The 15,608-nt window shown below is 41.6% G+C and overlaps 1 protein-coding gene across 6 annotated transcripts in view; it reads left to right on the top strand.

The window, feature by feature from the left end:
• The window catches only part of SLC24A2 (solute carrier family 24 member 2), a 279,623-nt gene extending 269,753 nt beyond the window's left edge, over nucleotides 1-9,870 (top strand). For all 6 annotated transcript variants that reach the window (XM_070480576.1, XM_070480577.1, XM_020904070.2 and 3 more), the window contains one exon: nucleotides 843-9,870. In XM_070480576.1, the coding sequence (XP_070336677.1) occupies nucleotides 843-1,092 (250 nt within the window). In that variant the 3' untranslated portion in view covers nucleotides 1,093-9,870. The remainder of the gene's footprint in view (nucleotides 1-842) is intronic.
• The last annotated feature ends 5,738 nt before the right edge of the window (nucleotides 9,871-15,608 follow it).

The raw sequence follows: 15,608 nt of genomic DNA, 5'->3' as shown, positions 1-15,608 counted from the left end.
AACACCCTTCTAATTCATTATTGAAGTTAAATTGCCATTTTTATGTGTACCCTTTTTATAGAATCATATCATGGGCATTTGCCTGTATCATTTTATGATTTTAATAGCTATATAACATTACATTGACTTAACAGTTTGCTATTTAACTAACTGCCTATTATATGAGATTAAGGTGTCCCTGATGTTTCACTACTCAGAGTAACACTGGAATGATCACCTTTCTGAAAAAAATTGCCTCTGCATTTTCAATTATTCCTTCTGCTTGATCCCTGACAACCAAACTGATAGGTCAAAAGTATTAAAAATGTTGTATTTGCCCCAAAGGGTTTTTACCTATTTGTGGTTCTGTCAACCGCAACTTCACCAGAATTGGATGTGTGCGTGCACGTGTCATTGTTAGTCTCTGTCCCCATTTAAAAAATAATTTGGCCATTTTCACTGCTAATTTCTATACGCTTTTCAACATTTTATCATCTCCTCCTGTCACCCTGTACACATCCTCCAATCCATCTCTTTAGGCCTAAGAATAACACTTTACTCTTTGAAACGAAACAAAACAATTATTTCAACTCAAATTCAGAAATCACCGCAGCAGCCATGCCTTTGATCTTATTCAACCAGAAAACAAATTCTCTCTGCTCTCCTTCATTCAGTAAGGAAATAAAGGTTTTTAAAGGTCACTTGACTTCCTTATATGATTGCCTGGGCCAACCAGACGCCAGTCATGGTGAACCTAACAGGACACTGGTTTCCAGTCAGACCCCAAGAAGCTCATGTTCCATCCTGTGCCTTCCTCAACGAGTCTGACGACGCCCCCCGTCTACCCTGCTTCTCCCCCACAGGCTCCCACTGCCTTGGCTCCTCTTCACCGTCATTCACAGGTTCCAGCCCGTGGCCGTCAGCAGCAATGGGCTCTTCTGCGCCATCGTCCTCCTCTTCATCATGCTGCTGTTCGTCATCCTCTCCATCGCCCTCTGCAAATGGCGGATGAACAAAGTGCTGGGCTTCATCATGTTCGGTCTCTACTTTGTGTTCCTGGTGGTCAGCGTCCTCCTGGAAGACAGAATCCTCGTGTGCCCTGTCTCCATCTAGCGGGAAAAGCCATATCTTGAGCCAACAGCATGGACGGCCCCTCCCCGCTCTGGGTTGTAGGCTCCATGACCTCCGGAGAAGAGGCAGCAGGCCCACAGCCTGGGGCTTTCTGAGCGAGTCTCCTTGGCAGATTTGACGAGGGATGGATTCACGCAGGGCCAGCTCGTTTCATGGGGCTGCTCCCACCCTTGCCTCCTGCAGCAGCTCCATGCAAGTGACAAACAGGTCCCCGCGTATGGGGCTTCTCAGCCTGCATCGCTGACAGGTACTCCTTGCTGGTCAGAGGTATATTCGTCATAATGATACAACGACAAAGGTGATATATATACATATAAAATATACATATTATATATAGATGCACCTGAACACACCCCCGCCTGTTCCTGTAATGATACCTCTCCTTCCACACCTAGAGAGTAGTCTATACCTGTATACAGACACAAGAAAACTTATACATATATATATATATATATATGAAGTCATATATATATATATATGAAGTCATATATACATATATATATATATATATATACAACTGCATCTTTTCAGGGACAGCTCTAGTATATTTCTAGTACCTATCTGAAGAGGGGCATCAACCTTCAGTCTGAGCTTTACCTCTTAAGTGCAAGAGGTGAGCTAAGAGAATCATTGCTATGAACTTCAACCTACCTTGGACATATTGGGATTCTGCCTGGTATGATGGCTGTTTAAGGAAAATATGTTGCAGGAGGTAGGGCTGGGTGGAAAGGGTCCATAGGAACCTGATACGAGCCCTCCAAAACATTCCCAAAAGCCAAATGGGAAGACCATCTGCCCAGTCTAACCGGGGTACACTATCTGAAACCCACAGGGTTATTGGGACATCTGGAGGTAAAACCCAGGTTGGGCAGATACTGGTTTGGGACAAGGGGGAGGTGACCAGGGTTGGGTTTGGGAAAGGTTGTTTGTTTTTTTATATAGTGCCCCAGCATGCAAGTAGAAAATATGATTGCAAACCAAATTAGTCCTCTTCTAGGACAGCAAAACTATATAAACTGAACCTATATTGTTCCAATGCATGTCCCATTATCATCCAAAGAAGGGGGCAAATTTAGCTGTAATTGTCATTCAGACGTATCTTGATGCCAAGGTGCTTGATGTATAATCAAAATGCTTGCCAAGAGAGCCTGGATATGTACTAAGAAATACCATCCAGTAGAGGTGCTCAGTGGAACTTGCTCCCTAGTGGTGTGGTTCTTTAAAGCATCTTCCAGTGTGGTCATCAAGGGCTTCAATGGCTGAAGAAAGACATCAGTCTTCCTCCAACCAGTAGAACTAGATTGACGCTGATCAATACTGCGTGGATTGAGGCAGCTTAGAGATGTTTGGAAAGGTGTTTGTTCACCAGGAAATTTTCTGGGTCCTCTGTCCAGTAGTTCCAGGACCAGGATCTGGTCTCTCCTGCCCTGAGGGTCCCATCAGGGAGTCTCTCCAGCTCACAGAGTGCACTGAAAACTATGCTCAACAGCTTCTTTACACTGGCTTCAAGCCAGTCACTCCGAGGTTCTGATTTCCAGAGCATTCATGGGACATTTTCATTTCATTCATTCAGTGCTCACAAGTTCTGTTTGACACTTTATATGATTTCTCAGGTCTGTGGCAATAAAACCAACAGAGAAAGGTGAGGCAGACTATATTAGTGAAAAATACACAGCTTTTCATTTCTCCAAACCTTGCGTCCTTATAATCATTTGAAAGTAAACAGAAGACACCCCTTATTGTGTGACCCTCCCACATCTAAGTGGGCACATACCACGTCTGAGGACTACTCCATGTGACTTCCTCTCCCCCGTCTGTTGTGTCACTGCTGCCGCTAAGATTTTGCTGTGAGCGCATCCCTCCAGGGAGACCGGATGCAGTGCTCCCAAGTGAGTAAAGATCAAGATCAAACTCAGCATTCCCTCCACAAAACCTCAGCTCACTCCACACAGCACAGCAGTCACGGCAGTGCCCACTTTTGCTCTTCAAGCGGAGGCCTGATGGGAAAGCAAGAAGACAAGATGGCGGCAGCCAAGACGGTGGCCCAAGAGGCCAGCTTCCCTGTCTCTCCAGCTTTGCGAAGTTGAGTGTTCAGTTGTGAGAGAGAGATCCAGGTCTCCTGCTTCAAAGGCAGGATTTTGTGCTGAGACAGGAATTCGTGCTGATTCCCTTGTAAGAGAAGGAACTAGTGAACATTGAGTTGATGGCTTTCCCTGAGCATTACTTGAAGGGGAGCAGAGTTGTTTGTTATGTGAATGTATATTATTGACTGCTTTGTTGTGTGAAAGGATTGAGTAGGTGACTTTGACTCAGCGGCAGATAGACTATGTAAATCCAGAAAGGATGAGGGGTGTTGAGTACAACCCTGTTCTTCTGGCTCTTCCCTGCCTCCTGTCTCTCTTTCCTGTTCATTCTCAGCTCACGGTGAAGACTCATACAAGCAGCCTGAGAGCTTGACTCACCTGGGAGCTCCCTTCTGAGGGAGTGTTGTCAATCATGAAAACTGATTGCATTTGAGAAGATGCTACTTCCAAGCCCAATTCCCACCTCAAGGGTGTAGAGTGTCTGCTCGCTCAAGGGTGTATGCAGGTTTCTCTCCTCCATAACGTGTCTGTGTGGTTATGTGCTGGGCTTGGCTAAACCCAGAGAGAAGACTATAGGTGCAACAGTGGATCTTTAAAGACATTTGAATCGTTACCATAATTATAAGAAAGAACTTTCCACAACATGGTTTTCTGAGTAGCTCATCCCTAGTGCCTGTGTAAATACATATATATCTTCATACCAAATCTATCTATACACTATATATCACTTACATCATCACCCTCTGACCCAATTATATTCAAAATACAAAAGCAGGGAGCATCAAAGTTTGCCTTTGTGAAGGGAAAGGGAAAATATGCACACCAGTGACCAAAGGGAACATTTTCCTCCTGCTCACATGAGGTTTGTGTCCACAACGCCATCCAAACATCCACACAGGCACCTTTCTTGTATATTTTCTTGGCCCAAGAATATAGATTTACAGCCTTATAGAAGTCGCCAATCATATCCCTAATGTGGGTGTAGAGGAAAAGAGTACACAATGGAAAAGTACAGGGAAAAAACTGAGGCTACCAGTACCCTCTTTGCTTTTCTGGAGCAGGGTATAAAATATCAAAAATTCAAGAGCCGACCTCTTACTGTTTGATCTAAAATAAACAAGCTGTCCCCAAGTGGTTCCCTTTACCTGCAGTGAACCAAGCAAGTCTTGCTCACTGTCACCTCCCCTGACACCCTAGGCAGGCTCAGGACAAGAGAACGACTTGGCTTGCGCTGAGAATACTCAAATAGAACCTTCTCAGTTGCATCTTGGAATGCCCATGCTGAGTCCAGCTGCCTTCTGAACCTGACTAGACCCTAAAGAACTGAGGCTGGAGATGAGATGATCTGCAGGCAGCTTCCCAAACCTAAGCTGAGCCAGGCAGGGCAGATCAAGAAAACACAGCCATGCAGTTTATTAAGGCAGAGGGTTGTTATCAGTTTGGCCAATGCAGCAGAATTTCCTAAAGCCTTGCCCAGAAGATTATAGAAAGAGGCAGGGAACTGTTTCATATTTGGCGAAAATGCTTTGTAAGGCTTCTAACAGGTGTCAGCTGACAGAGGCCATTATAATTTATTTTCTAGGGAAGACATGAATCAGGTGTTTGGAGGCCTTTGGGCTAAACACAGCTGCCTTGCCAATGAGACATTTGATAATATTAATGTATATTAATGTACATCCCTGCTGGGTAGGGAGATCTGGCCTGCTCCCCACCATTGCTCACAGCTCTTAGACTCCTCTGTGACTGGAATGAGCTGTCAAGGGGAGCCCTGCCACCCCCAGACCACCTTAACAGAAAGCTGGCCAGGGATATGACAACAGTTAAACCTGCTGGCCAGAAAGACAGCTGGAAAAGATGGAACTAATGTTAACCACTCTGCTGAAATCACTGGTTGTCATATCTGACATGGGTCTAATGCCCATCTGAATCCAAGCATTTCAGAAAACTTCAATCTGCTTTCTTCCCTATACCAACATACACACACACACACACACACACACACACACACACGATTAAAAGCATGCCATGCTCCCTACACCTGGACAGATTGTTACTACAATAATTAAGTGGCTATAAGTAGCAGCTCTGTTCTAGAAGCAATAAAGGAAACCTGTTCTCATGGTGATTTCTGGAAAAATCAACTGTCTCCTGAAAACTTGTTTCAGAAGCTAATGCCCAGACTTGCTAAGCCAGATCTTACATAACCACCTGACTTAATATTTTTAAAAGACACATCCTCAACACCTGTGCCTCCCTCAGCAAGACTGTCTTCAATTAGCAGGTAAGGACTGGTCATGAAGATAAAGTTAGTGAAAAATAATAAGGAAAAGGAAGAAATGGGGAATTAATTTACTTTTATTAGGATCCCCAAGAAAGCCGGTGTCCTGTTGATATATATATATATAGTGTTAAATAATTACAAATTTCGGGCTTTTTTCCCCAATGAAAGAAGTTTACATAGAGTCCCAGAAAAAAAAAAAAAGTTTCTCTCTCAAGAAGGCCTTGATAAGAAAGGTAAGGGCCTCCACTCTACTGTTCCTTGCCTTTGTAGCTTTGTGTTTAGTTTTTTAATGCCACAGCTTCCTATTCTTTGAAATACCTAGCTGATAAGAAAAGCAAGCAAGGCATACTCAAAGCCAGCTGAACTCCTTACTTATCAGGAGACCATCACGCTTTTTTTTCCCCCCACTTCACGGGGAGCTTTAAAATGCACTGACTTTGGCCAGATATCGCCGTGAGCATTTAGATGACTGTAGAAAACACAGGTGCACTCCTGTTTGTTAAGGAAGTAGTCCACGCTTTCCACCTTGATGCCCGTAAACAGTGTGCTCACTGCCACTCTCCCTGTTCCTCCCGCCCAGGGCATCGGCCTTGCCCAGCACCCCCTGGTTTCCATCATGGTCTTTGGTGGCACTTTTCTTTAAACAAAGTGAGAATAGGCTACAAAGGACCCAGAAATCCCCAAGTCAGCCAGTTTTTTAGAGAGAAAAATCAGCCTGTAACTGTGACTGGATAGACAACTCTATTCAAATCAGTGAACAAATAGTGAGAGACGCTATGGAACACCAAATTAAGCCGAAGCCCTTCCGCTAAATGATTGATTGACAGACTGAAAAACCTTAAAGAATTTTTTTAAAGCAGGTAAAAGACCTTGGTCTGAAAGATTTTCATGGAATTTACCTTGAGTTTGCCACAGGTTTAATTCTGTCAAGAGAGCTTGTTCAACCTATCACCCTGATCCAAATGACAGCCCCTTTGTAGGAGAGGGATCCTTAGCACTGATGTTCCTGGTATAACCCAGATCCATCAACTGTTAACATTGACAACCATCATATCAGAGAAGTCTTTCTCCAGGTTCACCCCCGACCCTCCAGGGAAATGAATTTACCATTTTTTTTTTTTTTGTCTGTTCAGCAGAAAAGAGCTGCATCTGGGCACTGTTCACTGTTTACCCCTACAGAGCTGGGAGTCTCCACTATGGGACCCTTTCTCTATTTTCATCCAATGTATCTTTAGATTTTTATATCTGAGTCTTTTTTTCCTAACCCTCAATAATTTTTAAATTTTTCTCTACTAAGCCTTTAAGATGCTTGATGTTGCTCTGAAATCAGGAACCTTTTGACTAATCATGACACAAGTGTAAGGTATGAAAAAGATGGAAGGACAGCCTCAGAGCCAGTGTTTGCCCCTGTTTCAGGACCTCTCTGTGGCCCTTACCTTTTAGAAATTCACACTTCGTTGCTAATTCACACTAACCTCGTGTTCCCTGACTTCGGTATCTTTCTGCAGGGCATTCGGGTGAAGCAAGCGTGTTTCTCAGCTTGCCCCGGTGCATTTGGTTGAGTGGTCTTACCTCCAGTGGAGCCCCTCTTCCTTGGGCCTTACTAAGTCTCAATCCATTTCTTTCTAACCCCACTTCCAGTTTTCAAGTCTAGGTTGGGCCCAATGCTTACTCCCCTTCTGGGTTCTCACCACCAGCCTCCCCACTTCACTTGTACCTGGCAAGTCTAATGAACCTTTCCTTCATCTTTGCATTAAGGTGAAGATAGAAAAATGTCCCTGGGTCCCCAGCATCTTAAGTTTTTTATAATCGACTATTTCTTCAGGGCGGGGAATTCCTCCTCATTGATACTAAAATGTGTACAGAATTCACCACCATAAGAGACTAGAATCTCAACTACACCTTAAGAGCACCAGTGGCCTCGACTCAACAAGTACTAATAGGCATTTGTCCTCTGATGAAAAGTTGAGGCTCTGGTGAGGTCAAATTCATACACTTCGTCTTTAAGGTCACAATCCTCCACTCAATAAGAACTCAGAACGGGGGAGACAGCACTGGAGATCATTCAGAAACTCCGGACCTGCACTTACCTGCATTGATTTACCAAAAGGAATTTGCATTTTTGCTCTCAATAGGAAGTGGGGGAAATGATTTGACTATCTCTCATATCCCAGTCTTGCAGCACATTTAGTTCCTTGTGTGGTGGGCTGGATGGGAATTGTAAGATTGTTGACTGGTGTCCTGGCCCAGGAAAATGAGCTACAGTTCACCAAAAGGCTGGGAACTTGCTCCTGAGTTCTCACATATTAGGTTGCACATTCCTTTATAGTGGATCTGAAAGTAACTAAGACCTTGGGACTGATAGTTCTCAAAAAACACTCAACTAAGCAAAAGAGAATACTAATTTTTTAAATCATGTCATCACAAAAGAAAAAGAATGGATGCATGAATGAAGCCTGAATCCCTGAATAAAATAATTTTAAGGATGAAATTACATGCATGAATTAAGAGTAGAAAATTCTTTGCCATTTAATGAAACAAATCTCTAATTCTTCTCATCAGGATAAAACTGAAGGACAATGGATGCCTTTTGGGTTTTTAATTTTTTAATATTGCACTTTATAGTACTTCATAAGAGACAATTGTCTTAATTAAAGCCATAAAGTACCAATAATACATATATTCAGGGCTTCTGAATATAGTCAATCAATAAGCAGTCCATGAGTCATTCCTGTTTTGTATTGTTTGTTGTAAATTGGAGTTTATCTGTTCTCTTTTTAAGGCATATAATTATTGTTCTAGACAATCCTAATCTACTGATAAATTTTAGATGTGTACTTTAATAAAACTGAAAATCAAAGAAATTTTTCATTTCACAAGAACATTCTTCACTTTCGAAATACCTTGTTAAATAGCAAGTTCTAATACTACAGTGGAAATATTTCCTTTTTTAAGTTATAGATTTACTGTTTTTCAGGAATCCATTTGTTATGTAAAACCAGGTTCACCCATAAGAAGAGTGAAATGGATAATTAGCAAATATATACCTGGAAATTTTAAGGTTTGAGTTCTAATATAAATATAGGATGGGTCTAAGAAGTTCCCTTATAAAAATGGCAAATAGAGATATACAATTTATCAATAATTTATTCTGCCTAAATTATAAAGCTTCCTTGGGAAAACATGTAAAACAGAAGACTTCATAATGCATTGGGCTTTTTCTTTTCTTTTCTTCTAAACTACATAATTCCTGGCCCAGTACGGTAGACTACTTACATACGCATACACACAGGTGTTCCCGCAACTGAAAACTTTAATGTTACACTTCATCAGAATTTTTTATATGATTTGAGTAAAAGCTAAAAAGAATGGCTAAAAGGCACTTAAAAGCCTAGAACTATCCACCACCCGGGTACCTAAATTACCCATACAGAGTAAATAAGTGTGTTAAATTGACCAACCCCATGAACTTTATGTTTAATTGGCCATTTGCCCTAAAGAAAGATCGTCTGGACCTGGAGGTGATGATGCTTCTGTTGGGGGCTGTTTTGTGGTCTGAAGTGTTTCTCCAAAGTGCAGAGACTCTCCATCTGGACGAGGGGACCTCTGTTGGCATACAATTCTGTTGAACCCTGCAGAGAGTTCATATGTGTGCCCTGCATCTAGCCTGGAAGTTTTTCTTCTGCTCCACTTTGAAAAAAAACTCCAGAAGCAACAGCTTCCATCTCCAAGCAATCTGCAGTCTCAAAAGAGCCATCAAAGAGTAATCAAAGCTACCTTCCTGGTTTAATGAAGTGGCTGCTAGCACTAAAGCAGAGGTAAATTATACTTTTGTTCTTTGCATCATGTTAAAACAGAGAACAGGTTATCAACATTGACCCCAAAATAGGCATTTGGCCTAGAACTTGCAAACTGTTTCTGGAACAGGTTATATTACAGATATCAGAATGCCATTTTTGTAAAGGGTCTTTTTAGGGATAGATGTCATCTCACGTTTCCTCCATTCACCTCCGTTTTAAAGATGCATTTACCCCTACAAGAATCCAGCTGATGCACTTCCAAATTACTTTTGTCATTTTGTGTGTGTTTTGTTCAATATGAGCAAGTTTTTGCTGGCTGACAAGATGTATGGAAATTTTGCATCAGTTTATCCTCTGTGAATATGTCTGTACATAGATTGAAAGCTATATTTATTTGTAAATAGGCTGTTTGGAATAATATGTTTCTGTCACATGGACTTCACTCTGAAAAAGGGCGTCTCTTCACTGTGTTCATGTTACACTTTCCACACCTTTGTGCTTCTACTACTGGTAATCAACTCATAGAATATCTCACTTTATGTAACTAAGTCTCCCTGGTGTGAAAAGTAATAGAAATAAAACTATTGACTCAAAATTTGTGCTGTTTTGGAATAATCCTTACCTTTGGCTAATTGGGACTCTCAAGATCTCAAGAAATTGACACACAATTGTGGACATTTCACTGCAAGGATTCAAAGGAAAAGAGGGCAATCAGGAGTTGCTGTTCATTTTGACAACTATCTACTGAGTGTTGATTAATGTCATTTGAGTTTTTAAATGTCTGAGGGAATCTTGAGAGCTGAAAGGACTACTCTAACAACTGGGTTTTAATTAATTAAATATATTGAAAATTGTAAATTCAAAAGTCTAGTGTTCCCTAAGCCTTTAAATTCAATTTCAAAAAGCCTTGTATAAACCTATTTCTTGTAGATCAAAATAAGAAGTCACAGCTTTTTTTGGTTACTAACTGGTAATTTTTAAAGATTTAATTCTAAATAACTATCCTATTTATGATTTAAATTCCCTCAAGAACTTTTTATAGTTTACACGTTTAACATGATTCTCTCAAACACTCCAAAAGCCTAACAGACTTACAAACCTAAAAAACAAAATCTTCTTATGTACTTAAGCAACTCCTATTAATCTATCAAAGTTAAATATAATAAACCAGGTTTCCTGAAGTATTTAAATGTTTAATATTTTGGACCATCTATTAATAAGAAGACTTGCCAGGTGGCACTAAAGGTGAAGAATCAACCTGCCAATGCCAGAAATGCAAGAGACGTGGGTTCAATCCCTGGATCAGGAAATCACCTGGAGTAGGAAATGGCAAACCATGCCAGTGTTCTTGCCTGGAAAATTCCATGGACAGAGGAGGTTGGTGGGTCATGGTCCATGGGGTTGCAAACACGACTGAACAACTGAGCAGACACACACATTAGTTACATAATCACCCCAAGTTTTAGGGTTTACAGTTATGGAGCACACAGACCACTGTACAAGATAAGGACTCGAAAGTCAACCAAGTGCTTGGACTCTATTCTTGGCTTTCCTAAATATATGCTTCTCTGCTGCTGCTGCTAAGTCGCTTCAGTCGTGTCCGACTCTGTGCAACTCCATAGACAGCAGCCCACCAGTTTCCCCTGTCCCTGGGATTCTCCAGGCAAGTACACTGGAGTGGGTTGCCATTTCCTCTCCAGTGCATGAAAGTGAAAAGTGAAAGTGAAGTCGCTCAGTCGTGTCCAACTCTCCGAGACCCCATGGACTGCAGCCCACCAGTCTCCCCTGTCCCTGGGATTCTCCAGGCAAGAACACTGGAGTGGGTTGCCATTTCCTTCTCCAATGCATGAAAGTGAAAAGTGAAAGTGAAGTCGCTCAGTCGTGTCCAACTCTCCACGACCCCATGGACTACAGCCTACCAGGCTCCTCGGTCCATGGGATTTTTCCAGGCAAGAGTACTGGAGTGGGTTGCCATTTCCTTCTCCAATATGCTTCTCAATGACATGTATATGCCCACTAATCACATTTGACCGACTGACCTTGGTGCCTCCATTCCAAGGATTTCTCAACCTTGGACATTTTGGGTTGGAAAATTATTTGTTGGTGGGTGCTGTTTAGTTGTAGAATGTCTACCCATTAGGTACAAACTTCAACAAACAAAAAAATGTCTCCAGACATTAACAGATGTCCCCAGGGGTAGGATGGGGGTGGGGTGAAATTGCCCCAGGTGGAGAACTACTGTTCTATCAAAGGGAACTCAATCCATTCCCTCAAGATGGCTGGAATGCAGCCAATAGTTACCCTTTGGTCCTCTCTCTTTCTCTTTGTTTCCCTCTTTTTCTCTCTCTCTTTTTCTTAAACACACACACACATACAAACCACCTCCCACCCTTCCACTCCCACCTAAATGCAATGGTGCAGAGGTAAAACGTGAAGCATGAATAGCCCCTTTGGCATCGTTCCTCAATGGTCTCTGTGTGAGCTGCAGACTACTGAAGCTTAAGCTTTGGGACTCTTCTAGCGCGTTCCACACAGATGGGCAGTTTACCAAATACAGTTTGGGTTTTAGAGGCCTGCCTCTCTTGAGTCTCTGGGTCTCTCCCTGAGCAAAGCTTTGCCAGATCGCTGAAGGCATTTCTGCAAGCCACAGCCGTGGAAACAGCACATCCCCAAAGCTATGCTCCAAAGTGAACATTCACTGGTGGTGTCCTGATAGCCGGATTGCTCCCTAGAGGAAGATTCAGGGGCTGTTCTCTGTCAGCACAGCTGATAGGCTGAGGGCACACGGCCAAGTTTCAGGACAATTTGAAATCCACACTCCTCATTTTCCTTCCTTCTAAAATGAATCTCACTTCTCAGAGATGAAGATTTATGTTTAGAGAAAAGGTAGGAGGCATTCTGATGCTGTGTTCAACACAGTGGTGTTTTAAAACTCTGAGGTGTGCCCTTGATGGTATTTTTTTTTTTTTTTTTTTGGTGTGAAAGTTGCTCAGTCATGTCCAACTCTTTGTGACCCCATGGACTGTAGCCCACCAGGTTCCTCTGTCTATGGAATTCTCCAGGCTAGAATACTGAAGTGGGTAGCCATTCCCTTCTCCAGGGGATCTTCCCAACACAGGGATCAATCCATGTCCCCCACATTGCATACAGATTCTTTACCATCTAAGCCACTAGCGAAGTTCTATTTTTTTTTTTTTTACTGGGGTGTAGTTGATTTAGAATGCTGTGTTAGTTTCAGGTGTACAACAAAGTGAATCAGTTGGAATACGTATATATCTACTCTTTTTGAGATTATTTTCCTAGATAGGTCATTAGAGTATTGAGTAGAGTTCCCTGTGCTATTTGATGTTATTTCCAATCTATGACTGAGAATATAAATATTTTTATCAGAATGATATTCAATGCTGATTTCAGGCAATATTCATTAGGTTGATTAAAATCATTGATCAGTTATCTATAGGAAACAACCTCTAACTTATCCTTTTTATTTTATTGATGTTTTCCAAGAGACATTGCTTTCTGTATAAATTTTAAAATAGAAACTCAGTTCATCAACTAAGTTTAGTTTTTTTTCTACCCATATCAAAATTTTTACCAACCATACATTCTACTGGGAATCTTCTTCATTATTTCTACTGAACCCAGTTTTTATTGGTACAATTTTACAGATCAAAAAGATTTGAGTTTTTCCATTAATTTTTCATCCACAACCTATAACAGATTGCACTCTTTGGAGGTTATGGTGCTTAAAAAAAAAAAAAAAGCCGTAGTATGCTCTGAAATTGCTACATTTTTCCAGATACTATTCCTCTTTTACAGAGAAGTGGTTTTTTGTTTGTTTGTTTGTTTGTTTTTACTACTCATTCTCAATCTTTTGCAATGCCATTTTCTAATTTTTGAGTGTAATCTCAGATTAAAATTTTGTAATACTAAAATCATTTGAGTTCCTTTATTTAAATGACATCAAAAAATCTATTGTAGTATGAGTTTGATTAACAAAATGTTAAAAGAAAATATTTCAAATAAGTAATTTTTATTAAGTTATCATGTTATAACTGTAAAATTAAAAATAAATTACAAAAGAAAAAAGAAATTCCCCTCACAACCATCTATGTTAGCAACTGGCCTACAAACATCTGTATAATTAGTTGTTCAAAAAAAAGCTACTCCCTAGTTATCACAGATTATAAGACGTATGCATGCACGCTAAATTGCTTCAGTCCTGTCCACCTCTTCAACCCTGTAGACCGTAGCTCACCAGGTTCCTCTGTCCAAGGAATTCTCCAAGCAAGAATAACTGGAGTGGGTTGCCATGCCATCCTCCAGGGGATCTTCCCGACCCAGGGATCAAACCTGCATCTCTTTACATCTCCTGCTTTGGCAGGCTGGTTTTTTACCACTAATGCCACCTGGGAAGTACAAATTCCAAGATACTCGGGTCCAAATCCATTGAAAATTATACACACAAGTCCTGTGAGGAAGTCTGCTGTGACCAGAATCCAGAACTGCTGGAAAGATTGACCTTAGTCCACCTCTGTGTGTGCAGCTGTAAGCAGATTATTCAATGACTCTGCACACCAATTCCCTGTCTATGAAATACTACAAATGCGTTACTCCCCCGCATCCCATAAGTCACTGGAAAGAGTGAGTTATTATGCCATAAAGTTCCTGGTTTATAGTGAGCTTTTAGTATATGTTAGCCCCCTCCTGCCTGCCTCCTGTGACCTTGAGCAAGTTATATAACCTCTCTAGGATTCAGAAAATGGGTCCCTCATTGAAATGTCAGTGTATTTTCTAAGCTTTAAGATTATAGGAATCTTGTTTGTCTCAGTAACACTACACACATCAGAAAACACATCTCTTCCTGGGATGCCACTGATCGCAGTCCTCCAGCCCCTCATCTACCCTCATCCAGCAGTGTGCCAGGTAATCCTGGGATCTAAAAGCCTAGCCTGATTAGAAACAGCATGGGTGCATGCTCAGTCACTCAGTTGTGTCCAACTCTTTGTGACCTCACAGACCATAGCCTGCCAGACTCCTCTGTCCATGGGATTTTCCTGGCAAGCATACTGGAGTGGGTCCTGCATTGCCAGGCAGACTCTACCACTGAGTCACCTGGAAAGCCCAATAACAGCATATAAGGACAGATTCCATTTCAATCTAGGTGCCAGGCTCACCCAGGACATGAAAATTTTTGAGGTGCACCCAGGATTCCTACAACTTTTGGAGTATTTGGTGATCTATATCTACAAACAACACACTGAAATACTAAACTTCTCCTTGCCTCTAGGGCCAGCTCATACACTAAACACATTCTGTCTATTTCTGCAGGGACAGACTTAAGGCATTGCCAACCCAGTACTGGCAACACTTGGTAAAGTATGCTCCCTCACCCACAACAGACATCAACAATCAATTACAGGGCCACTCCCCACTATACTTGATCCGATGAGCATTCTAGGCAGCCACTACCAATTAGTCCCAGTGGCGTGCAAGAGAAAGCCAAGTTGCCATTTTAGTCTAAACTACTGTATAAGTGAGAAAATGAGGGCTAAATCAGCAGTGTTACTTTCCTGAGGTCACACTCCTAAGCTGTAGAACTGTATATTAGGAACTGGTTTTTGTTTTGTGTATAATCGTTGCTGCAATAGCCAAATAGCATCTGAGGTGTTTCACATGTTGCCATGGGTGTTTTATATACCCAACCATGATGCACAGCATTGCATGGTGGAGGGTTTGCTGCTCACAAGCCACAGCAGCTAGAGAACTATGATGATAAGACGCCTTGTTTAAAAGCCTTGAGACTCCCCTGGTGGTCCACTGGTTAAGCCTGCACCTTCTAGTACAGCGGGTACGTGGTCAGCTCCCGGTCAGAGAGCTAAGATTCTGTGTGCCTTGTGGCCAAAAAACCAAAACATGAAAAACAGAAACAAGGTTGTAACTAATTCAATAAAGACTTTAAAAATGATCCACATGAAAAATAATAACAATAAATAAATAAAAGGCTTGGGGCTTCCCTGGTGATCCAATGATTAAGACTGTACTCCCAGTGCAGAGGGTATGGGTTCGATTCCTGGTTGGGGAACTAAAATCCTGCATGCCACACAGCATGGCCAAAAAAATAAAATGAAAGGCTTAAGTTAGGTCACTAATTAGGTTATAGCCAGATAGTGAGTGAGTAACAGCAACTTCTAATTAATGAGAAATGTGTAGGAAGAAAACAAAGGCTTTCACTGCTGAGATTTAATAATGAAATTTCCATTAAATAAGAATAATCACCTCAGGGACAAAAAAGAAATAAAGTTATGCCCAAATTTGGTCACAAAGCTGTTG

Source organism: Odocoileus virginianus, chromosome 18 (genome assembly GCF_023699985.2).
Source record: "Odocoileus virginianus isolate 20LAN1187 ecotype Illinois chromosome 18, Ovbor_1.2, whole genome shotgun sequence".
Lineage (NCBI taxonomy): Eukaryota > Metazoa > Chordata > Mammalia > Artiodactyla > Cervidae > Odocoileus > Odocoileus virginianus.
This window is presented reverse-complemented; position numbering and strand designations above follow the sequence as displayed.